The sequence below is a fragment of the Coniophora puteana genome (assembly GCF_000271625.1).
Source record: "Coniophora puteana RWD-64-598 SS2 unplaced genomic scaffold CONPUscaffold_20, whole genome shotgun sequence".
Classification (NCBI taxonomy): domain Eukaryota; kingdom Fungi; phylum Basidiomycota; class Agaricomycetes; order Boletales; family Coniophoraceae; genus Coniophora; species Coniophora puteana.
In genome coordinates this window covers 244641-269094 of record NW_006913072.1, presented here as the reverse complement: position 1 = coordinate 269094, position 24454 = coordinate 244641, and the positions used below count along the sequence as shown (strand labels likewise).

The 24454-nt window shown below is 52.4% G+C and overlaps 6 protein-coding genes and 2 non-coding genes across 8 annotated transcripts; 5 read left to right on the top strand and 3 right to left on the bottom strand.

Moving 5' to 3' along the window:
- Positions 1-145: 145 nt before the first annotated feature.
- On the top strand, positions 146-229 carry CONPUDRAFT_t131. The gene has a single exon. It is a non-coding gene; the product is annotated as a tRNA-Ala (tRNA).
- A 137-nt stretch (positions 230-366) lies between these two features.
- CONPUDRAFT_170109 (uncharacterized protein) lies at positions 367-3159 on the bottom strand (the record flags this gene model as incomplete). The annotated part of the gene is made up of 4 exons (XM_007777208.1): positions 367-1176; positions 2093-2161; positions 2224-2385; positions 2457-3159. The coding sequence occupies 4 exons, from the start codon at positions 3157-3159 to the stop codon at positions 560-562; spliced, it is 1551 nt and encodes a 516-aa protein (XP_007775398.1). The 3' UTR covers positions 367-559.
- Positions 3160-3783: 624 nt separating this feature from the next.
- CONPUDRAFT_t132 lies at positions 3784-3867 on the top strand. Its single transcript has one exon. It is a non-coding gene; the product is annotated as a tRNA-Ala (tRNA).
- A 964-nt stretch (positions 3868-4831) lies between these two features.
- Positions 4832-7665, top strand: CONPUDRAFT_78045 (uncharacterized protein; the record flags this gene model as incomplete). The annotated part of the gene is made up of 12 exons (XM_007777207.1): positions 4832-5145; positions 5203-5385; positions 5454-5584; positions 5637-5762; positions 5885-6093; positions 6277-6307; positions 6357-6673; positions 6740-6778; positions 6848-7238; positions 7377-7394; positions 7421-7519; positions 7583-7665. 12 exons carry the CDS (start codon positions 4832-4834, stop codon positions 7663-7665), a joined length of 1941 nt encoding a protein of 646 aa, XP_007775397.1.
- Positions 7666-8497: 832 nt separating this feature from the next.
- CONPUDRAFT_140505 (phospholipase C P1 nuclease) lies at positions 8498-10377 on the bottom strand. Its single transcript, XM_007777206.1, has 3 exons — positions 10223-10377; positions 9649-10170; positions 8498-9587 (listed from the first exon to the last, which is right to left on the bottom strand). Exons 1-3 carry the CDS (start codon positions 10302-10304, stop codon positions 8803-8805), a joined length of 1389 nt encoding a protein of 462 aa, XP_007775396.1. The 5' UTR covers positions 10305-10377; the 3' UTR covers positions 8498-8802.
- A 304-nt stretch (positions 10378-10681) lies between these two features.
- CONPUDRAFT_133063 (uncharacterized protein) lies at positions 10682-12059 on the top strand (the record flags this gene model as incomplete). The annotated part of the gene is made up of 4 exons (XM_007777205.1): positions 10682-10831; positions 10890-11195; positions 11264-11429; positions 11483-12059. 4 exons carry the CDS (start codon positions 10682-10684, stop codon positions 12034-12036), a joined length of 1176 nt encoding a protein of 391 aa, XP_007775395.1. The 3' UTR covers positions 12037-12059.
- Positions 12060-14070: 2011 nt separating this feature from the next.
- On the top strand, positions 14071-21286 carry CONPUDRAFT_140504 (P-loop containing nucleoside triphosphate hydrolase protein). Its single transcript, XM_007777204.1, has 39 exons — positions 14071-14282; positions 14349-14614; positions 14667-15593; positions 15654-15905; positions 15983-16194; positions 16257-16346; positions 16411-16430; positions 16488-16581; positions 16652-16658; positions 16711-16772; positions 16844-17233; positions 17294-17324; positions 17381-17436; positions 17490-17589; positions 17642-17707; positions 17757-18252; positions 18306-18378; positions 18431-18479; positions 18530-18568; positions 18621-18713; positions 18769-18912; positions 18970-19014; positions 19070-19191; positions 19244-19274; positions 19329-19471; positions 19527-19538; positions 19598-19630; positions 19686-19817; positions 19869-19925; positions 19981-20137; positions 20193-20266; positions 20325-20467; positions 20525-20591; positions 20652-20662; positions 20711-20755; positions 20807-20873; positions 20921-20961; positions 21015-21124; positions 21183-21286. Exons 3-38 carry the CDS (start codon positions 15224-15226, stop codon positions 21115-21117), a joined length of 3927 nt encoding a protein of 1308 aa, XP_007775394.1. The 5' UTR covers positions 14071-14282; positions 14349-14614; positions 14667-15223; the 3' UTR covers positions 21118-21124; positions 21183-21286.
- Positions 21287-21680: 394 nt separating this feature from the next.
- Positions 21681-23729, bottom strand: Cplcc6 (laccase; the record flags this gene model as incomplete). The annotated part of the gene is made up of 9 exons (XM_007777148.1): positions 21681-21770; positions 21822-21873; positions 21920-21943; positions 21998-22146; positions 22200-23008; positions 23061-23295; positions 23350-23418; positions 23472-23523; positions 23572-23729. The coding sequence occupies 9 exons, from the start codon at positions 23727-23729 to the stop codon at positions 21681-21683; spliced, it is 1638 nt and encodes a 545-aa protein (XP_007775338.1).
- Positions 23730-24454: the final 725 nt, after the last annotated feature.

Sequence of the window (24454 nt, the reverse complement as noted above, 5' to 3'; positions counted from 1 at the left end):
CCATGGTAGTGTGCCAGAGCCAGAGACAAGAGGCGCGCGCAAACAAAGGTGTGACGCTCTCCGGGCAAAATGCTATCATCCGGGGCTAATAATACAGCTTGCTACGGATGGCTTTATATCATTAGATGAGCCACGTTGTTCCAAGGGGCATATGGTGTAGCTGGTTATCACATCCGCTTAGCACGGTGCTGAGTGCGGGGGGTCTCCGGTTCGAGTCCGGATTTGTCCACTTTTTGGTTTCTTTCTCTAGTGCGTGTCTCTTACTCCTGATTGCCTCAAGTTGCACTGAGAATGCAATCGAGAACAACTGATTGTTACTCACTTTGACATTCTCACTTTTTCGTCGTCATTGCGCTGATACACATTCAGGTACATCTGTTATTAGGTTAGCGCCAAAGCGCATTAGCCATGGCAACATACAACATTACAGCTGAGGAGCAAGACATATTAAGAGGGTGATGCAGCGTCAAACGAACAAGCAGAGAAAGTGATCTCTGCGAGTCGGTAGACCACCGCATCGTCTATAAGTCTAGGTATACATGAGTTTCAAGCAACATGATCAATGTCCAGGTCCGTGTCCGTGTCCGTGTCCAAGTCCGAGTCTGAGTCTGAGTCTAGGGTTCGAGTCCGAGAAAGAACAAGTCCGAGAGCAAGGAAACAGAAATAAGGAAAAGGAAAAGGAAAAGGAGAAAGGAGAAAAAGTGACTTCAAAGCAACACAGATCAGTCACAAAAGCAACGGCACACAGAACACCGTCCATGCCCGTTCCACACCCGAATCGCGCCGCGTCCAGCGGCACCTCGGGATTTCCGCCATCATTCATAAAAGCGTCTTGTCTTGTCTTGTCTTGTCTTGAGTTTGAGTCCGAGTCTGAGGCGACGCGCGGAGCGAACGACGACGGCGGGCGCAGAGCCTGTGCTGCCAATACCTGGTAAGCTTGGCAGGCAGGGACTGCTGCGTCGATTGACGTCGGTGGGATTCGTCCGTCCGGCGCGCGCAGACTGACTGTGCACGTCCGGTCTGGTCGAGCGGCGTGGCGTTCTCCGACTGGGCTCGCGGTGAGAGTTGAGCGGCAGCGGAGAAACGCACAAACGTCGTTGTGGGACGACCAGACGCGGACGCGGTGTGAGACGCTAGCGTCGGCATCATGCGTACGCCCTGAGGGGTCTCGACCAGCTAACAATCACCCAATGTCAGCCCGGATAAATTAAAAGAAGCGGAGGGAGGAAGACGCACCGAGGAACCACCAAAGCAAAGAACATCGCCTCTTCAAAGGCCCAGAAAAACGACCAAAAACCGTAAAGCGAAACAAACAGAACCGGGGGAAAAGCAATCTTGCGAGCACGCGCGCGCACGCATACACACCAACACCAAATGCACGACATTCATAGAGAAGTCAAGAGGCGTGATAGTCGACACACGCCCTGCGTCGTGCATTCGAGTGGTGAGTTGCGGCGCAGTACGCGGCTTCTTCAGAGATCGGCGCCGATTCAGTGTACCTAGCGATTTGGCGAAGCTGTGGGCTGTCAGTGGTGAGTCTTGCTCGGCGGGATCCGAGCGCGGTGCGAGACAAAGGAGCGGGTTTGAAAAGAGTGGAGTTGGAGTTGGACAAAGAGTGGAATGTGTCTGTGGGAAAGACACGGTAGGGCGATGTGGCACGATGCGACGTGAGTGATGGATGGAAAGCGAGATGAACTAGAAGCGTTCAGTAAGAGGCGGAGAGGATGGGGATGTTGCTGATATGCGAAGAATTGCGTTCTTGCATTGCATGAAGTCGGGTCCGTCTATGAGGAGGGTTTGGTCCGTCTGGCCGTGGTTTGTAAGGAATGTGGGTATCAAAGGAATGACATGAGTTGGGCAAAGTGAATGGACGTCGTTCTTGATGGCCGTTTCACCGACCACGACGGTTCTAAAGATGGTCAACGTGTAGTGATCAGTAACCTGCGATGACAAGGTGCAACTACTATGACGCTTACATTGCGCCTCAGTTAGGGCTGAGGGGGGCCCTGTTTTCTACGTTGGCAAAACTGAACACGGAGGCTGACGCATACGTAAGCACTAGAACAAATAGAGAGGACCGGATGCCACTAACCTCTAGGCAAGCGGCTTGCACGCGGAATACGACGCCCTGAAGCGATGGAGGTCCTAGAACGTTCGCGAGCTATCGCAAAAACTATCCTCAGCACCGAACGCGCACACACAATAAAACGCGAAAATACTCACGGCTCACATGAGTGGCAAGAGCCCTGCGAACGTTGCTCGGCGAGATAATCGACGAGGGGCAGACTTTCGGGTTGCTGACGACCGTCGGCCGGTTGACCGGCGCGCCGACCGCAGAGCCGTTGTTCACGGCAAGGACAGATGGCGATCTAAACGCCTGCGGGTCTACAAGTACGGCGGAATCGTGTCAGCTTAAGACCGATCATAGAAAGAGGAGAGAGTGGTAGAGGACGCACACTTGACTCCCGCAGTGGTAGCAATGCCAGCCGTCACCCTCGCCCGAATCCTGGGCATCGAAAGCCCGCCGCCGATCACCGACGCGTTCTCCTGGTCGCGCTCCCGTTCCCGAGAGCGCTGCTGCTCCATCTGCTTACTCTCCCACTCCCTGCGATGATTCTCGTCGCGCTTCGCAGCCTTGCAAAGCTCCTCGAGTATACCAGAGAGCTGAGTAACCTGCTCCTGGAGGGTATGCAGGCTGCTCTCGAAGCGCTCCTCGCGCTCGTCACACTGGTGCGAGAGCTTGAGGGCGCGCGTCGCGTTCTTCTCCTCGAGCATCTCGACATACTGGTTCATCGTGTCGAGCGCTGTCTCAAGCTTCGCGAGCCGCGCGATGTGACTATCGTGCTGCGCGGCGTGGTTGTCCAGCCGCGCGGCAGAGTTCTGGGGGTCGATGGCGCGAAGCCTCGCGTCGAACTCGTCGAGCCGGTCTTCGTATACACCGAGCTGCGAGGCGACCTCGTCTTCGTGCTTGTCCAGCTGGACGTCGAGCTCGTCGAGCCGTTGGTCCAGCTGCAGAGCCTGCGGGATTGTGAGGGAAGGCTCCGGAGATGCGATGAAGACCGGGGAGGATGAGATGGATGAGATACGAGCGGCACGCTTGGAGGATGCGGAGGTGGGGCGCGGGGTGGAGGTGCGGCGAATAGCAGTGAGGAAGGACATGGTTGGATCGGAGAGAGGTATGGGCGTGAGGGAGGCTTGGTAGAGTTATGTGAGTGGTGATGCGTATGAAGGGTAGAGGCGCAATGGAGGAGAGGGAGCCATGAAGAGGCGTTTTATATGTTTTCGTCCGGACTAGAAGGATTGTGGTTTGGACCGCGACTAACCATTATTTGATCTCAGACTAGAGAAGACGTGTCAGATTGCTGGGAATCGCCTACGCTGTGACGAAGAGTACGTACGTAGGATGCACGTTTCAGACCACATACCTCAATAAGACTTGATTGAAAATCCGCCATAGTTTAGACACTCACATCCAGCGAGTGCTAGTGGTTAGAGAAGAGTTTTGGTCCCGACCCCGCTCTCCAGAACGCTGCTCAGTTTCAATACGGGCGTTCGTTCGGCCTAACCCCTTGAAGGTGTTGCGGAGACGGTCAGAGATAATAGAACTTCTGGGGTTGTGGCTTTGGAGCACATGCATGCGGGGGTCCTAGCTAGTAGTGGCATTTTATTGCACTGAACGTTTGTCGATGACGGACAAGACGGCGTTGCAGAGTCAATGCAGACCGGATATGTCGACACGTTGCAGGCACAAGATATAGGGAGTGGATGACGCGGTTAATTGTAGGGCATATGGTGTAGCTGGTTATCACATCCGCTTAGCACGTTGCTGAGTGCGGGGGGTCTCCGGTTCGAGTCCGGATTTGTCCAGTTTTTTGTTGTTGTTGTTGTTGGCTATGCAGTGTTGGTGGGACCCTGGCACTGGAATCGGCCCGTGTTATGTAACTAACTGATCATCAAAGAATCCATCAGGATCAAGAACAACCTCGCAACTGCGCTGTAGATTGATGCAACGATTTTCATAGTGATCTTCTGAGATTCGCTCATCTCAAAATCGCAATGTAACAATGAGTTTGCATCATTTTCTTCACTTTATTGACACTTATGAAGTATAAATTCATCCTTGCGCTCGCGGCCCGCAAAATTCCACCATGCGCCCTTAAAACCGTAGTTGATCGCCGGTTTAAAACACAACATTAGTGTAATAAGAGGTCTGTGTCACCACTAGCGCTTACAGGCCGCGACGAGTACAAAGAAGAGTTAGGCGCTCGTAGTCTGCGCACCTATGCATACTTGAGTTTGATGTGCTTTTTTAAATTAATCGCAGCCGCACAACACTGCAGGGTCTTGATCGATTCCACATGCGTACTCTAACGTGGTCACAATCGCGATTTCGCAAACTTGTGGTTGGAACACTGCAGATAAGCTGTGACGGACCTCATCTTGCTTAGATACATTTGGGTTTTACAAGGGTAGACGGGCCTGAAGTAGTCATTCCCTAGATCTAGTAGTTGATCATACTGCGACGCCTTTCAGAACTAGGCGTATCAGCCCATCAAGTTGGCGTCAATCCCATGGTAACATCCGACATCCACTAAGCCGTATTTGGTAGATATTCTCAGTGCGGCAGGTCATTGTGGATACACATCATGATCAGCGGGGGAATGCTGTGGAACGGCTGGGATGTAACCATTCTTCGATATACTGTGCTATATTATGGAGGCGAGCATCGCAGCATTACACATACATTCTTCATCCTCGCGCGTACATATACGCAGCAACCTCACGAACCACATCCCCGCTTTACCAGACATCGCACTCGAAGCAGTCTTCAATGGCTTCTCAGTACGGCGGAAGTTTACCACACATTCCTTTACTAGACCGCCTCGAGGATCAGACCAAGGAAAAATATCAGGTTAATCCTTCTAAACAAAGAAGAGGATCATTTAAGCATAGATATTACGTCGCAGGGCTGGCATTGGGCCAACTGACGATCCTAGCGTTTGGTTGGGGATTCTTAGGCGCTAAGATATACTGGAAGGAAATCCCAATGACTGACGGCCTCGCACGGCTTGCCTTTTCGCAGCCAGAAGGTACAACCTTCGTCGCTGGTATCGTGGCATCATGCATAGCGAAACTTTCCGTCTGGTGCGTAGGCAGACAAACTGATCTGCATATGACCCTTAAATCCAGCGTTTTTGGCAGGCTTTACTCTCGCGCCGTTCGCCGTGCTATCACCAGTACGCTTGTGAAAGGTCCAATGTCGCTACAGTTCTTTGGGTTCTCGGTCAAAGTGCTAGGAGGCGCCCTCTTCCTCAACAAGAAGCATCCGGCATGGACATGGGCCTCAATACCAGTATGGGCGGTAATATGTACATTGACTGCATCGTACGTCGAGTTACTCTGGTTGAGAGGAACGTGGCTGATCGAGAGAACAGCTGGACGGCCATCCTTAGTCCAACAACGGTTTCACAATCCGGCTCCGTCAGGGGCACTGAGCTTGATCTGGGAAGCTCGGCTCTCGCCCATCTCGTGGAGAAAACCTCTAAGCCTTTCATGACTAATGCTAGCAACATTGTAACTGCGCGTATGTAGACCTTCTTTGATTTGGATGCTGCTTCTCTAATATTCCTTGAAAGTAAATCCACAGTCGTATGATCTCATGGATATCGCGGGTTTTCTCGCTGGACAGTCTTCAGGGGGGGCAAGGGTTGGGTTACCAAGTACCTTCAATTTCAATGGTGCATCGTACAATATCTCTACAGGTGCGCTTGAGTTCCTGGATGATCAAGGATGCAGTGCCTGACATTTCTAGCAGGAGGTATCATTCCCTTGATACCCACATTTGTGAATCAACTACTTCGTCCGCCGGCTGTGAATTATCTAGCATTCTCTGGGGGGTACGTCAAGCCCGATACAGTTATCGACACACATTTGTCAGGACTGTCCCAGAACTATTCTGTATTTCAGCAAGGCCTCACTGCGGAAGTCTCATGCACCCAGCAGAACTTAACCTTCCCAGCCCCAAACTCCCTTACCTATAAACATAGCACCACATCGGCCGCTCAAAGTTCCGCGATATACACTTTGTGGACGGTAACAGCTCATTGCAACTACACAGCAGGCACGTTGCTCTATATATTTTGATGAGACATCTCGGTCTAATTCCAAAATACATTTCCAGCTCCCAGGTCCTCATGGCCCATGACTTATGCCACCTATGTTCTTCCAAATTCTAGTGCCGTTGGTTTTGTTCCAGTTCAACCGTGTCCTCTGCAGGGTGTATCTGGTCCGAGCAATAATAGCTTCAGTAAGCATACCCGGTTTCAAATGTTGTCGTCCTTAACACAACGTTCCAGCAATTGCAATCGACGGCAGCAGTCACAATGGCGCACCGAGCTCGAGATACGATTTCATCAAACCCACAATCTGCGAAGTCACGCCCTGGATCACGGATGTCGCTGTCGGTTACAACAACTTTATTATCAGTCCCGGAAGTCCTCAGAAGACCCAGCTCTTAGGGGAGCGCAGTCCAAGTTCCATGGCCTTCATAACGAGCTTGGTCCAATGGATTGGCGGACGGGCGCAAGCAGACATCGGAAATACGATGGCAGATTCCGTGTCCGTCATTATGGCATCGCAGAACCAGACTTCTACATTAGTGAACACGATTTTGGTGCGTTACTTTGTTATGTGCAGTGCCAGTCCACACATGCTTATTGGTCACTATTTCGGTGGACAGGAAGATTACTGGCGAGGGGTAGTCGAGTATGCGGGCACAGTAAGTGTATAAGCAAACGTCTGATACGTAAAAGTCTGGCTGATCCACGTGTTGGATGTTAACTCCTAGTACCTTCGACTCGGGTATTCCGCTGGAGATCCGAACGAAATGGAATCCCAGACCCCAAGCAATATGTCAAGAGCTTTTAATGGGACGGTGTATACTACTACCATGGGATGGTCATACCAGTCAGCCACAGCGCTTTTCACGCTCATTCCGCAGACAGTCATATCCCTACTTACAATCGCCATTCTGATGCTACCTTGTCGTAAAACCCTTCCGCTTGGTGTTGAAGAGGACTTTGATGTCGCGGAAGTAAGCGATGTCGTGCTTGCCATGACTTCGGATGGTACCGAAATCCATGGATCCCCTCCGAAAGACGGTACTGTATCAAGGAAAGACAAGGAAAATATAAGGCTAGAAGTTTTGCAGGACAATAGGAAGAGGATGATAGTCGAAAGTCAATTGTGACCGATACCTGTACTCCGTTTCCCGTATAGTTAGCCTTCTTACCGTTATTCATTTGGTTCTGTTTGTCCAATGTGCTGAACCTGCTGGTGTCCGCCATTTGAGCCCCTCGTCTGTGTTGATGCATCAGCCATATGCTGGGCTGTTGGTAAGCTAACTATGCATCTTATTCAGTCCATCTGCTCCTGTCGACGATGGTATTCAAACGAGAGCTTGGCACAGTACCACCCCTCTCGACTTTAGCTGATGCATACATTGTATGCTCGTCTGTTGGTAAGCTGTGTTTGCGAATCATTCAATCAACACATCCCTGTTGGATGACCTGCTTTGCCCAAGCCCTTAGCATATTCGCCCCTGTCCGACGCCTGGCTATAAAACGGACGGTTGTCGCCACACCAGGTTGGCTACTATTCCAGTAGCTTCTTCGCATTCGTTCATTCCCCGCTTGACCTCTCCTTGCCCACCATATCTGTCAATTTTGACCTTGCATTACTATCGTATTGTTCGTGTTGTTGTACTAAAATAACATTGTGTTCTTCACCCACTTACTGTCTAAAATCCGGAGAGGAACGGAGGCGTGTCTTGTATATATATAAAATTTGCCCGATTTTTTTGCGAACGTCTGTTTGCTGTGCTGCTTCATAATCAGGTGGCACCTTGCGCCCTGTGGTTTCATTGTTTCGTCTCGTGCGGACCTAAGAGTCGCGCCACGGGAGGCCCTTGCGGTTAAGAGATGGACATGAGAATGGCGACGTCCGAACGCCCATTTTTCGCAATCTAAAAGGGTCTGCCTACGCAAACCAGCGATCTGCGCCAATATTAATACAGCATTAGGATCCACCCCATGATCACCCCACAGCATCCTCGTGCCCCAGCGCTACTCGCTACTCCCACTCCACAGAAAACGGGGAGTCCGCCCTCCATCCCTCCTTCACCTCTTTCCACCACCACCGCCCGCCTCCCCGCTGGACCACGTCCTTTGCGTACTCACGGATCTTTTTTTCTTTTTAACTTATTGATTCGTTAAAAAGAAAAGAAAAGAACCACGAATACGTGTGTACGGCGGGGACGCCTTGAACGTTGAACACTCGCCAGAAAGCCTTTCACTTTCACTTGTTTTGCTCACGCACCGAGAATCTCACAACTTCGTTTAGGTTCGATGTAGAGGGGTGGTATAACTCCTTATTCCTTGTGCAACTGTACTCAGACACAGTGCTGTAGTCCAGACCTTCACTACGCCCAACCCTCGCCCCCACACTCTGATCCCAGCGCATAACCACTGGTATAGGTACCAAGACCGTCACTCTCTTCTAACTAGGTACAAAAATATGTATGTACAAGTGTCACTATTACTATACACATTACCGCGTCCATCGACGCGAATTATCCTTCATTCTTGGGTGCACCTCCGACTCATCTATTACTACCTACTACCACGATCACCGGGCGGTTCGTCCAAAGACAAGACAAGACAAAGACCCGGAAGGGTATCCACACGGGTATCCCGAGTCCCAACCCCCTCCACCCTCCTACAAAACCCCACCCGCTATCGCAATCTACAAACCCAGCGCCCTCACGCGCCCCTCCAGCGCGCCCTCCTCCGCAAACAGATAATTAAGCGTGCCCGCGAGCCGCACACCCGCCTGGAGCAACAGCCGCTCCACAACCCATCGCCTACGCAACTCGCCTGCGTACTCGGGCGTATCAAGCTCAATGTACTTGCTCTTCCTCCCCTCCGCCTCTGCCCCTACCCCTACCTCGCCTTCCTCCTCGAAAAGATCCTCGTGCGCATGTGCATGCGCACACCCGTGCCCCTCGACATGCGGCGCAGCGGGATACGACCGCGGGAACGCGTGCGACCCGTACGGCGGCTCGTCGAGCGCGGGCGGGAACACGATCTCGCAGTTGAGCGCGTGGATCGGCGCGGCCCACGCGTACGGGCAGAGCGTCTCGTCGTCCCACTTGTGCGGGTCCTCCGAGCCGCTCTTGGCTAGACCGGAGCTGAGACCGAGCCAGCTGAACAGGCGCTGTGCGCCCTGGTGCGCCGCGTGCAGACCCGTGTACTCCATCGCTTCGCGGAGCAGCGATGATGTAGCAGAGGAGAAGGGCGCGAACATGGAGTTGGACTCAGAGGGAGCAGAGGGGCAGCTAAGCCAGTCCTCGAGCTCGTCAGCGTACTTGCCAAACGCGCCCTCCCAGACGAGCTGGCGGATGTACGGGTCGTAGATCGTGTCGCGGAGGTTGCGCTCGAGCTCGGGCACGGGGATCGCGCGCGTGTAGTTGGACGGGACCGTGCGCAGGCGCTGTGCGATGAGCAGGCCATCCCACAGGGAGTGCAGGTCTTTATAGCGAGACGCGAATGTCAGTAATAGGAACCAATGATGAAACATGGAAAGACTGACTAGTGAGCCGCCCGTCGAAGCGGACCTTGATGCTGTTCCCGCCGCGGTCGCGTCCCGTGAGATGGAGCGGCATATGCAAGTCGCCCAAAAAGTGTATAAGGAATTTAAGCGCCGTCCGGATATCCTCTGCGTCGTCGTCTTCCCCCTCGCCGTTGAAGTTCAAGTGCACCAGCCCATCCCGCTGGGCCGCGACAAACTCCTCCAGCGTGCCGCTCACATTCCTGATGGCGCCCAGGACATTGATGCTGTCGCGGCCAGACCAGCCCTTGTCGCCGGGAAAGGCGCATGTTTGAGAGGGCCAGTCGTCGCGGGCGCCAATGTAGTGCATGGGGGCGGTCCAGCGGAACTGGGGGAGGTAGCGGATCTTGTCGGCCCAGGTGGCGATGGTGCTGATGTGGCACGGGGGCGCGTCCGGGTCGCGTGGGTAGTCGGGGTTGTTGTGGAGGTTGAGGACGGTGCAGAGCTGGGGGAGGACGGAGGGGTGGAGGTAGGATTGGGCGATGGTTGCGACTATTTCGTGGCCTGGATGTGAATGGGTGAGTATGGGGATACGTGAAGGAGAGAAAGGTTGAACCTGCAGCGCCCCAAGCGTAGACGGAGGGAACAGCGGTCGACGCGGCTGCTGCGAGCGCGAGGCCCGACAGAGTGAGACGCATGTCGCGATAGATGTGGGGTGGGTGAAGCGAGTGGGAATGAACACAACCGTATCCTGGTTTATAAAGCGTGTGGGGGTATCTAGAGCTGTGGGGTTGCGTTGGTCTAACCCTTCTAGCTGTGGATGGTAGGAAACCAAAGGAAGAGTGTTAGGCTGTATGCGTTATAAAAGGACAAGAGGCACCAGACCTGTTCTGTCCCGTTTCGGTGGGGCATGGCCACGGCGGGGGCAATAAACAAGCGGGAGGAAGAGCGGCGTCGCGACAGGGAAGGACGTCCAAGGGAAACAGGGCACAGCCACAGATAACGATAGCCACCGTCCTCCCGATTGGCTCGATCATCCTTGCACCCTCCGCTCAACGCGTCCTTGGAAAAAGACATGTCCTTCAAGTTCGACTTTGACATAGACGATCGCGCAGATGACGACCACGCTCTCCTCGGCATCACCACCGGGCCCTCCCAGCACCTCAAAAGCGCGTCTTCCGAGCCCGCCGAAGCACCCTGCACCGAGCTCTCCCTCGATCACCTCGTCCGTCCTCGCCCACCTAGCGCTTCACTCCACGCCTAATACTCAATGACTGAACCAGCTCGCCACCCTCCCTCCCGCTCTCTCATACGCAACCCTCCCTGTACCAGAGACAGATATCGCACTCGCCCGGCGCGACCTCTTCGACGCCCGCTTCCAGGTCCTCGCGCAGGCTGATCCGAGCGAGCCAGCTCGAGCCGCGGATGGGAGCACCAGCTCTGATGCACTCGCATTCCTCGACGCGCCGTCCGACCTCCTCCCGCGCGTGTACGAGGGCGGGCTCAAGACGTGGGAGTGCGCCCTCGATCTCGCGGCGCACGTCCACCGGCTCGGGTGGCCGTCGTTTGTCGGAAAGCGCGTGATCGAGGTGAGCCTCATCCCTATTCTGCTCTTCTCAGAGGCGCTCATTAAATGACGTGGGGCGGATGAACAAAGGTCGGGTGCGGCACCGCCATCCCCTCTCTCTACGTTCTGCACACTCTGTTCTCCGGTCCACCGCCAGCAGACACAGACGGCACCCAGGAAACGCACGTCCATCTGCAGGACTACAACGCCTCCGTGCTCGAGCTCGTCACATTCCCAAACATATTTCTCGCATGGTGTGCGTTCCCTAACACCTACTCGATTCGACTAACCGCTGACCATCTCCACCAGACACATCCCCAGCCGCATCACCACACCGCCCCTCCCTAGACCCAAACTCCCCCGCCGGCGAAACCGACGACGACTCCTCCCCAGGCGAACTCACCCTCACCCCCGCCCTTGTACGCGCCTTCGCAGACGCTCTATCCACACACCGCATCCGCCTCCGCTTCTTCGCAGGCGGCTGGTCCTCGCTCTATCCGTCCCAGCTGCTCCCCGCTCCGAGCCCACGGCAGTACGACCTCGTTCTCACCGCCGAGACCGTCTACCGCGCGGACGGCCTGCGCCCGCTCGTGCGCGTCTTGCGCGAAGCGAGTCTCGGTGACTCCTCAGTACCTTCCGTTGACCAACATGGAATGGATGTTGAGAATAATGAGGGAGAACAGGGGCAAGGCTTGTGCCTCGTCGCGGCCAAGGTCGTGTACTTTGGCGTCGGAGGGGGCGTCGTAGAGTTCATCCGCGCTGTCGAGGACGGCCAAGCCGGGTTGGAACAAGGACGAGTTGAGAAGGTATGGGAGCACTCGACAGGGGTGGGCAGGGCTATCCTTCGTGTGCGATGGAGATGATGCATCGATCCGAAGCATTTTGGAAAAAACAGTCGTATTGCAACGCATATATCTATGCTACTTAACAGTGATATGTAGATGTACACCAACGTAACACCTGCAAATGAGAAATCGTCAGCACTGCGTTCGACCGGTTCCATAGATATGATCGATAAACGATAGAACAGAGAGATGCAAAAGTCAGAGAAGCCGATGTTTTCAAGTCCCCTTGCAAAGCGACCGCAGCAGCGACGCGCGGCGATCTCAAGACGAGACGCCGGCGCCACGCACTGCGGTGCCATGTGCGAAGGAGCGCTCAACGAATGGATGAACTTGGTTTCGTCCTACAGGTAGGAAATGGGGACGCGCGCGGGAGACGTACTCACGATGGATGTGACGATGGGGTGTGGTTGGAGAAGGGGAGGGATCTGGGGAGAGTGAAGTGGTTAGCTAAAGGATTTAAAGAAGAGCAAGAGCAAAGGGAAAAGAGAAGGAGAAAGAGGTCAGAAGAGTTTTTGGTATGTCGTTGTCCACAAGAGCCAGGCTCTTTCGGAAGCAGAACTGAATAGGAATCATCACAAAGGGTTTTACGGCGCGCTATCGCGCAGCCACGCCGGAAGAGCAAAGAACATCGTTGGATGAGGGGACGGATGCTCACCATGTGTGGTTGGGCGTCTTGCGGTTCGTCGCGAGACGCGAGATGCAAGACGCAAGACGCAAGATGAAGAGGAAAAAAACGTAGAAGAGCGTGTGAACGGTGGCTGGTGCTGCAACGTATTTGGAACACCGACATCGGCGCTTGAACTTACCCGTTTGCGTCGAGCGGAAGATTTCGTACTTGCTTTCAAGCGCTCCTGGCTGGGTGGCTTACCCATGAACTAGCATGGTGCTAGAAAAGAGGATTTGGACCGCGCATCAACGGAATCCCTGCAGCAGGTGAGCTCGCTCGGTTTCCCCCATTTTTTCATGATGTATACCTATCCATCGAGTCGGCGACGCGCAGCGATGAGCCGCTCTCGTATCATGCATCACCAACTGAATCTTTTCCTCTTCCGTTCCCTCTTCTTCTTCACCCTTTACTTCTCGATATTTCTTCAAATCCCACTTGCTAACGCTTTCCACGCAGATGTCAGCAGTCCTCGCATCGCCCGCCCAGGCCGTTTTCTTCCCACAGAAGAAGCACATCGGCGGTTCGCCCCTACTACCGGACACCCGGGTAAGCGCAGGCTCTATGAACCCCGCACGCCCCCTTCTGTCTTGGTCTGCTCGCTCTATCATCGCTCCCGCGAAAAGACGATATCATACCCATCCGTTAGTGGGCGACGTCAATACCATGGGCCCTTTCTAACACGCACCACCCTCTGATCGCTCTCCGATCTATCTCCGCTTTCTTCATACTCGGCTTGCTCACGTCCTATATCACACAGTCAGCGGTCACCAACTCGACCTGGTATTGTCTGGAATGTCGTCTATGGTGAGCATCACGTTTCGTTTGTATTTTATTTTAAGAAGACGCTGCCAGACACGGCGTGCGTCTTCGCTCAAGATGTTTAAATTATACAAGCATATGTCCGACCTTTGATGAAGGACAAAATGATTTCTGTTCTCTGAAGCTTCCTTCTTTTTGATCAATGTCATGTTGGACTTTCGATGCTGACTACGCTTTCTTCGTTTAGGGTTGACTCGTAAGTCGTTGTATATCTGCTTTGTTTAGTTGTATGTTAGGGTAGTGCCATGTATATTACCAGCCAATACTACATGTGCCTTGAGAACTTTGAATGTGATGGAAACATACGTGTGATAGTTTAGCACTTATCCTTGCGCGTGAAGCAATGCGCTAAGGTCAGGCTTCCGCTATCGCGGCATACGTCCCGGAATCCTACACCCACATCCTGCCCCGAGCTGTCCACCATGGTCCACCCTGGTCCACGCCGAGCTTCGCCGATAAATATGTTCGGCACCGGTGAGATGGTGCAGCGACCAATCAGTGGAAACTTTCTGTGAGATATTGTCGCATGAGGAGTCAGCCACTGTCAACGGCGGCGTCTACTCGGGACCGTCACCATCACCGGCGCGTTGTGGGTTGATACTTTAGCTGACGTTCTGCAGGTCGTCGTACCCCAGGTCTTCGCAGCGCATTTCGCTCGTGGACTATTATCTTCGACACGTCCAGGTCGCATCTTATTTGTACTTCGCCAGTATAACTTTCGCGTTGATACAGGTTCAGCAACATTCATCTTGAGGCCATACGGATACTGCAGTCTCCGGTGAGGCTTCCTTCAACTTTACCCCGTACTGTTGGAGCTGCCTTTCTGATGTGATGAACACGGTAGAATCTAGCACTATGCCAGTGCCGGATGTGCGGCTCCTCGCGTCTGCGGTGCTTGCTGCGACGGCGGCCGCGAGCTTTCTTTTGAATGCGCTCGCCGGGCCAAGCAGAGAGCGTGGAATCAAGCTGCCTGACTGTGATGGCGCGCTTGCTGCAGAGTTGCCTGCTGGTGGCAGCTTGAATACGAGGGATCGTGATCCGTTCGATGTGACGCGCGCGGAAGACGCGGTTGAGGGGTATCCTGTTGATGAGGATCGGTTTTGGGCGAAGGTGAGCTGTGCGTATGCGTGTCTTAAAGGAGCTCGAACTCACGAGACGGTAGACTCGGCTTTGGAAGACGGCGCTGGCTACAGTTCTTGCACTCATTCTCGTGCTTCGAGCCGTGTGTTTGGGATGGACGATCACCAATTCGAACCGGGACCGCGCTGAGCAGCAGCAAGAAACCACCGTGAACGCGCTGCTGACCGCATACGCGCTATACACCGCGCTCTTCGCCGTCCGCTCCGTGGGCCACTCCGCCAGCGCGGACGTGCAAAAGCACAGCAACGCGGTGGCACACCTCGCCGTCCTGACCGCGCTCCCCTTCGTCCTGCTCGCGGTCATCGCCGTGCTCACGGGCGTGCTGTCCGCGACGTCGGCCATCGTGGCCCTCCTGGACGGCGCAGCGCTCGTGCTGCACCTCATGGCGATGCTCATGGCGTGGTCGATGCCGCTCGGGCCGCGCCGCTATACTTCCCGCCCCGCGATATTTACTACGAGAAGGCCGCTGCCGGGCTTCAAGCCGGCGAGGAGCGGGCGCAGGCGCAGGAGAATGTATGCGGATATGTGACACAGTCCATCTGGGCGCGTCTGCTCTTTTCGTACACGCACGGGGTCGTCATGCTCGGCCATCGTAGCTCTGCTGGTCCGGACAGCGCGCAAAGCGGGTTCGAGATTGTGGATCTTCCTGTGCTCCCGCTCAGCATGCGCGCGTCGTACCTCTATACGAGGATGCGCCGTGCTGTGACGACAACGACGACTAAGCCAGGGTCGGGGTGGAGTCTTGGTTGGCGCCTCGTACGCGTTAACGTGGGTGCGGTCGTTGTGCTGCTGGTGCTCACGGCTGTTTCGGCGGTGCTGCGGTATATGCCTGCGTTGTTCGTAGAGCACATCGTTGGGTATCTCGAGTCTGATCCTGAGAGGAAGGACAGGCGGTTGGGGTGGACGTATGCCCTCGGTTTGGCGGTGGCTACGTATGCGCATGTTATAGGTGCGTGGGGCATCTCTGCATCCGTTTGCCGCCCCATTGCTAATGCGTCTCGGCGGATAGTGTCGAACCAGGTCATGTTCTTCAGCTCGTCAATCCTCCAGAGCCGTCTGCGTCTTGAGCTTAACACGATTCTCTTCCACAAGACGCTGACGCGAAAAGATCTCGCGTCGTATGGTGCCGCGTCTGGTCCCTCTGGCTCAGACTCGGAGGAACAAGGCGAAGAGCTCGCGAGCAAGGCGGAAGTCATGACGCTCATGACGAGCGACGCGGATCGCATTGGCGAGTGTGCAAGGAGCATCAACACGCTTGTAGGTTCGTACTGGCTGTGATAACCCACACCATTTTCCAAATTGCTAATCCTGTCGATGTTTCCCTTTGTGCATGGATAGACGTACCCATCCAGATCGTCGTTGGCACGCTTCTTCTCTACAAGTTGCTCGGCGTCTCGAGCCTCATCGGCCTCGTTTGCGCGTTCGCCTTCCTGCCCTTGAACCAGCTTAGCTCTGGGATCGTAATGCGCGCGCAAAAGACACTTATGAAGTCGAGGAGCGAGCGCGTGTCCTTGATGAATGAGATTCTGGGTGCTATCCGGATGCTGAAAGTGGGTTATTTGCGCATTACCATCAATGAAAACGTGTATTGACTATAGCGAGTGACACTCAGTTTATGGCCTGGGAGCGAAGTTATGAGCACAAGGTTCTCAAGGTCAGAGAGCGGGAGTTGAAGGCGCAGAAGTTAACATACATGATTGAGGTAATAGCTCGCTCCCTTTCTTGTTGGACTCATCTAAACCAACTTGAATTGACGCCAATCGCAGGTCTGCCTCAGCGTCATACTGTATGGACTGGAACTCTCGACTTTATGGTTTCGCATAAATAACCGCTGCTTTATCAGGGATGGATCTCCTATTGTGGCCACGCTTGTTGCGTTTTGGCACTTCGCCTTCGTCAGGCAGCAAACTCTGGCCCCGTCTATTGCGTTTGCTTCGGTAGGCTTTTCTTGAATCTGCTCCGTCTTATTGGTTTTGTACATTAGCTGACGCTGACTTGTCAATCTAGATTCTCGGTCTGTGCATGATGTTGCTGACGTTGCGTGGTTTACTAAAGTATTTGCCCAGTTTTCAACGAAATGAAGATTGCGTTGTATCTGCTCCCCAACTTATTTGTCGGTCTACTCCAGGTATGTTCTAATTATGTATTTCTCGTGCCGAAACATTTGCTCATACGTCGTATACTCCTCGTGTACCTAAGGCATTCGTATCCCTCTGCCGCATCGAGAGATACCTCGCTGGCACGGAGGTACCGCTCCCCGACTCTGCCAGCCAACCGGAGCAGATTTCGCTTTGCAATGCATCCATCACCTGGCCCCGAGGACGCGGTGCTATCGATAGCAGACGTAGCCAGTTCACGTTGACTGACCTATCGTTCGAGCTCCCGCCCGGCGAGCTGTCACTTATCTGCGGGAAGCTTGGAAGCGGGAAAACGCTGTTGTTGCTTGGGCTGCTTGGGGAAGCGGACGTTGTGGCGGGACAGGTTTTGTGCCCGCGATCTACCCCTAATGCACTAGCTTCCATGAGTCACGGCCTGCCTATCGAAAGAGAAGAATGGGTTGTCAAGGGCGTTTGTGCTTATGTTCCGCAGGTATGGTTGTTCTTTCGTCTCTTCGGTGAGCAGTTAATGTATTATGGACTCTGTCACCAGGTCGCATGGCTCCGCAATGCTTCGATCAAAGGTTCCTCCATTTGACCATCAAAAGACTGGATCTGACCCATGTATACATTGTTATAGACAACATCCTGTTTAATCTGCCATTCGATGAAGAGCGCTACCAAAAGACCCTTGAGGTTAGCCAGTTGCCCTCGATCGGTGACCGCCTTTGCTGATATGTCAAACGCAGGTTTGTGCTTTGACGGCAGACCTACAGATCTTGGAAGACGGCGATGAGTCTGAGATTGGCGAAAAAGGGATCAACCTCTCGGGCGGTCAAAAGGCACGAGGTACGTACACGAGCTGACTCCACATGTTTAAGGAACTCACCTCACTCATTAGTGTCCTTGGCAAGAGCGGTATACTCCCGAGCCTCGGTAGTCTTGTTGGATGATGTATTGTCTGCAGGCACGAACGTCTATTTCTACTTTGGTACAATACGCTGACACCCCTCTAGTCGATGCGCATACTGCATACCACCTCTACAACCAGTGCCTCAAGGGCGAGCTGATGCAAGGCAGGACAATCGTACTCGTCTCGCACAACGTTCAGCTAGCTTCTTCCGGTGCTAGCTATGTTGTTGCACTTGATAACGGCCGCGTCGCGTTCAGGGGCGATACCAACGCTTTCCGTTCGTCATCTATCATGAGTCAGTTGGCTCATGCAGAGATTCTGGATGAGTCCGAAACGGCCAGCGATGACAAGGAAGATCAGCCGATGGACACAGGTGCTCAGGGTAAAATCACAGACACAAGCAAAGTCAAACCAGAACAAGGGCATATCAAAACTCCTCGTAAGCTCGTCCAAGACGAGAAGCGTGCACAAGGCCGCCTCGGACGCAATATCTGGGGGATATACATGACAGCGTGCGGCGGCTCGTTTTACTGGGCTGTCTTCTTCCTGGTATTTATCTGCGCGGCTCTGATACCGGTTGCCGAGAATTGGTGGTTGAAGTGAGTGACGTCTGGGATTTGTGTCCGCTTTATGCTCATTCGTTTTCTTGAAGGACATGGTCGGGCTCGAGTGAAGGTGCCATTGAGGAAAAAGGAGTAATTTATTACCTCAAAGTCTACGCTGCTGTGAGTCACTTCTTATCGAATAACTATTGATCTAGAGCTCATAAGCTGGAAGATCACGCTTGCAGGTCTGGTATTCAGGGTAGTACCCGACTATGTGGTGTGTAAGTGCGAACAACAGGACTCTCATGAAAGCAGCTGAACATTTCCCTAGTTACTGGCGGGATCACAGCTTCTACAAAACTTTATAAACGTTGGCATGTTCTACACTAGACAATTGAGTCAAGCTGATGTCATTACCTTAGGCATGCTGGAATCAGTTTTGCTTGCTAACATCCGTTTCCATGATACCGCTTCTCGTGGCGTTCTTTTGAACAGGTTCGCAAAAGATTTTGAAGGTAATGTCCAGTAATTCAATGTCTGGCCAACACAATCGCTGATATCAGATACCAGTTCTCGACAGCGTGCTGCCAGGGGACTTCGGGCGTATATTCCTATTTGGACTCGCATCATTGACTACGATTGTCGTTGTCATAACGGTTGGAGGCTGGGTGTTCCTGATTGCTGCATGTTTGGTTGGATACATGTACTGGCAAGGTAACATATGAAGCATCGCCTGGCCGAATGAAACCATATCTAAAATCTCGTTCTCAGTTGCCAAACTCTACGGAAAGACGGCACAAGATATCCGCCGCCTAGGTAAGTTGCTATATGATAAGTCTTCTTGGCATCTGTACTTATCCAACCGATTCAGACTCAGTGGCTCGCTCGTCGCTATACTCAATCTACGGAGAGACAATTGCAGGAGTCACTGTCATCCGTGCATTCGGCGCCTCATCAAAGTTCTTGCGGGATATGATGCGTTGTGCCGATACTGTGCGTGCCATGTTCACTACTTGCGTACGAACGCTAACAGGCTTTTCATTAGAATGCCAATCCATTCTTTTGGACGTGGGGTGGTAAAGACGTCCGTTTTCTTGCTACTTACTGCCTTACTTATTGAAGCTATTCAGTGAACCGATGGCTGTCATCCCGGTTCTATCTCCTCGCGGGAACCATGGTTGCCTTGACTGGCTTTGCTGCAGTGCTTTCACCACAAATATCCGCACCGTTGGCAGGGTTTTCCCTTGCTTTTGCTGCTGGTATTTCGTCGAACGTGAGCAGGTTTATTGCACCTTGACATTGGAATAATGCGACTAATAGATTTTTAGCTCTATTTCTTTGTATGTCCGAATTATGCATATGGTCTGAAACTTCGGAGAAAACATATGACATTTCATAGGTGCGGATGTACACGGCGGTGGAGCAGTCACTGGTAAGTAAACGTCAATACCGCTAGCTTCGGTATTATGATAATGGAATTACCTCAGGTTGCTCTCGAGCGAGTGGATGAGCTCAGCAACATTGAGCCCGAGTCCCCCGAGATCCTGGAGTATCGGCCATGTGCGTCATGGCCTGACCGTGGCTCCGTGGTCTGCGAAGATCTGGCCATCCGATATGCTGTAGGTCTGGTCTTGTGCGAAAATTCTCCAGGCCTAACATTGCGAGCGAAGCACGATTTACCTAACGTCCTGCATCGCCTGAACTTCGAGGTGAAGCCCGGTGAAAAGGTACAGGAAAGTCGCCAATAACATATCGGGATGTTTCTCACCACTGTTTTACAAGATTGGTATCCTCGGGAGAACTGGCTCCGGAAAGAGCACCCTGGCTTTGTCATTGTTCCGCTTTGTCGAAGCCACCGAGGGTCGGATTGTCATTGATGGCGTGGATATCTCCAAGATTGGTCTAACTGACCTGAGGAGTAGACTCACTATCATTCCGCGTAAGTTTCCTTGCGGCTCCCCACTGTGTACTTGCGATTGACTAAGCGCTCTTAGAGGACCCTACGATCTTGAGTGGGACATTGCGTTCAACACTCGATGTCTTTGGCGAGTATGATGACGCGGACATTGTAAGTATTTTTAGACGTTCGGGGGAGTACACACTGATGACTTTACCACATTTTGTAGTACGAGGCTCTCAAACGGGTTCATCTTATACCCTCTGTTCACCAATCGGAGGCAGAGACTGATGATTTGGAAGCTATCAATGCGAATGCTTTCCGTAATCTTGACTCCCTAGTTTCTGAAGGCGGCGACAATTTCTCAGCCGGGTGAGCAATCTCGATACCTTGAGTTCGTGACTGCTGCCTTATTCCAGTTACTCGTAGAGAAAAGCAGCTGATTTGCATGGCTCGAGCAATCTTAAAACACTCACGGGTTCTGGTTATGGATGAGGTAAGCTTCCTCAGCCACTGGGACTGAAACGTTATTGACGCCTGTCGCTTGATGCTCTAGGCTACAGCTAGGTAATGATCTCGATCACTCACATGATCTGTTGTTGATGTACAATCAAGTGTGGACTATGCAACCGACGAACTTATCAGTAAGACCATCAGAGAGTAAGTGCACAGTTTTATAGAGAAGCATGTTTAATTAATAGGCTTTCTCAGAGAATTCTCCTCAAGTACGATTTTGACCATCGCCCATCGTCTGAGGACTGTCATAGACTACGACAAGGTAAGCCAACAATTCATTGAACCGCCCCTGAGCTAATGGACCTCCAGGTAATGATCCTCAATGACGGCCACATCGTGGAGTTTGATAGGTTAGCTATGATTCCTGGAACTTCACTCTTTCCTCCTTTGACACCTTCCAAAGGCCCTCGGCACTTCTCAATGATAAAACTTCAAGCTTTTACTCACTGTGCAAGGCAACCGGAGAAAGCGAGTTCAATGCTCTAAAGAAGATGATTGGCATGTGAAATTAATGTCAGCTCTCATTCCCTCTCGTTTATGGGAAAATCAGATCCGTGACCGCTACTCTCAGCTCCATATATAGGGTCTTCGCCATGTTTCAGCTTCATGATTTTGATTATCGCAGACTTACTTTTCGTTAAATCTTATGCTTGAGCAGTTACTACATTCTCTCTCTTTACTTTCACTCCCACATTACTTCGTGGCCGCGATACTTTATCAAATCCAATGTTGTTTGTTACGTTCCATAGTAGTGTCCCTTCCGCTTCCAATCTAACGATATTAAGTAGCAACCAATCTCCGGGGAAGAGCCTTGCTAATCAAGTGATTAGATGTTTATTAGAATAACAACATCCTGAGGATGGGCACTCCGTACACCCATTATTTGGCCGCTCGTACCCGATATGTTTGGTCACTCGTCCTTTTTGTCGTCTTCTTCAAATATATCCTTGTCAGAGAGTTTTAAGAAGGCATTTACAGTACAACACGTCAACTCATGATACCACTTCGTACAAATCAGGTTAATGAATAACTAAATAAATTCTCGCATAAGATCAATGCATCTCTCGTATCAATGCGGGAGAGATGATAGGGCGCCTTCTGAGGAGTTTCCGTACGCAGAATACGCAGGACAAAGATTTTCCCAGGAATCTGACCGCCCCTTGTGTCAGCGAAACAAATAAAGAACCCGATATCCATACGTACCCGGTACGCGGAGATGCTCTGTCCTCCGAGTGCCTTCGGCAAGGACTACAGCGAACCCACTGGATAATGTAAGTAAAGGTATGAATGACAAAGTTTCTAACGTACTGCAACAAATGCCAGTCATTGTGACTGATGCGGAGACAGATTAGACTATAAGGTGTTTTCAGCGTTAAAAGTTCTTACCAGTGGAGGAACCATGGGCCGACGTTGTCCGTCACGAAACGGATAGTGACATTATCGCCAGGGTTTCCGAGGGACACCGTGTCTCTCCGAGCAGGATTATAGAAGTTTGGCTCTTCTTCTCCAGCTGAACGTACGACGTCAAAGACGTGCTGTAAAATAATGAGTATATGGCATTGGCGGAATAGTAAAAGAAGATACGCACGCCGTGAAGATGGATAGGATGCGGCCATCCGGGAACAGCATCCGTCGTAGGAAAGCTAAGCTCGATGGTCTTGTTTAGAGGTAGCTCGTAAACAGAGCCCCTCGGCATGATGTCAGAGGGGTGGACCCTGCCATTGAGGATCTGAAGTAAGACGGGTGTCGATGGCGGCTTGAAACTGACGTTGTTCATCGTGAATAGTCCATTGCGATTTCCGAGCTCGAAGTTGATGTTTACGTCTGCTTGGCCAATCTCGGGTACACCCGGTGCTCCTGGGCTGACAAGCGGATGGATCATGCTGTCTGTTAAAGGGGTGAGCAAAGGAGTGACTAGGTCATCATCGAACTCTGATTCCTGTGATGCAGGATCCGAGTGGTCAGCCCCTGTGTACCGTAAGATGGCAGAGTTCCGTCCGCCCGTGAAGGGGCGCATCGCGTCGGGAGGCCTTGCGCGAACCCAATAGTTTCCAACAGCTTGATTGGCCCTGACGACGATTGAGTAGCGCTGTCCAGAAAAGACAGTAACGATGTCCGCTTCCACCGGTTCAATCGTGATTCCATCGACCTCGATGATAGTCATCGTATGCTCTGCGATGGAGAAGTCAAATTGCCGATCGCATGACATCCCCACGACGCGAAACCGGTATGCCTTCCCATGCTCGACTTCGATGACAGACAGTGGCTCTGAGGGCCCTCCCTTGTATCGACCTTTGCCGTTAATAAGAGTCGTATTGGATATTATGGGCGCGTATTTGTCGGCAAGTTCCGGTGAAAGCTGGTGATACCAGTCGGTAAGCGTTATGACGGTGTTTTCTTACGAAACTCATGTCAGCTTACTACTGTAAAACGAACTCAATCAACTTACCATCATCAACATCATACTTGTCTAAGTGAGGGTCCTCGGGGTCATAAATGACGAGTGGACCTCGTAAGCCGTCACAAAACTGTGTCTTATAGTGCGAGTGATAGAAGTAAGTGCCGGCTTGATCTTGAGCATTGAAGGCGTGGGTAAAGGACTCGTCTGGAATGAGGGGGCACTGCGAGACGAATGAGGTACCATCGGCCCAACTGGAACCGTGTTGGAAGATGCCATGCCAGTGCTAGGAGGTTTTAGCTTAGCAAACGCATTGTGCGTGTCGCGAAGGTAAACTTACGACACTAGTCGCCTCGGCCAATGACGGGTCATCCAGCTCATTCTCCACTGTAACCCTGAAGTCGTCTCCCTATGAAGCATTTCAGCTTAGGCGCCAATGAGACTGCCCGTTGACGAACGCACCTTTTTAGCCATGATGAGAGGACCAGGTGTTATACCGTTTACGACGGTGGCCCTGCAGCGCTAAGAGAGATATGGAAGATAGTGTTATAATTAATCTTACAAGCGTGGAAAGCCATCTGGAGAGATTTGGCGGTCGGAGATGACCAGCTTCGAGACAGGGCCCAGCGTCGGAGGAGAATGAGTACTACTTTCGGCCCGTCGACCATCCACGCGGTGAAATGTTAGCGTCAAACACGAGAGCAAGCCCGCGAGAACCATAGAAAGTCGATGCCCCATGGTGATGATGGCGGAGAAACAAGCACCGCGCGAGGAGAGCGAGAAGCGGTGAGAGATGTAATGAAAGGAAGATTGGTGCTTGCGAGCTGCGCAGCACTACCTCATGTAAGATGTCCCTAGGTACAATTATAATTCTTGCCATGATCCATTAGTCGCTATTCAATCACCGCAGAGAGGCGCGCCTGTAGTCCCTATTACGGAGGAGAGTACTGAAAACATGGAAGATAAAGTCCTCAGCACATTGACGACAAATCGATTTCCATCTTAAAAGGTAGTGAGCTTACCGTTACTGGCCTTTAAGTGTTGTAAGACATGCGCCATGTTGTTGAAAAAGCAGGAATCGGAGCGAGATTGGACGTCTTCCAGCCATTTCCCGGGTTAGGAGCCCAGGAAGTGGCGATATGCGTCCCTCAAGTGGCTGGCTCAGAGAAAAATGACATGTATGCATGCGTCCCTATCGGTTCCCCAATTGAATATTGAATGGCCCTGTTATGGCAAGGTTTTTGGACTGGATTCGGATTTCAGGAGTTTGACCAACGCCTGATCCTTCAGCATTTTTAGCTGCGATGCGGAATGTTCTTTCTCCCCAATATCAATGTCAGAGGAGCGCTCTGTAAAAACGAGTTTGGATCGCTGGAGGCTGAGCGCTGAGTGCTGAGGAGAAGATGGTAGCGAGCGAGAGCAGGCTACCGGGAATTCCCAGGACG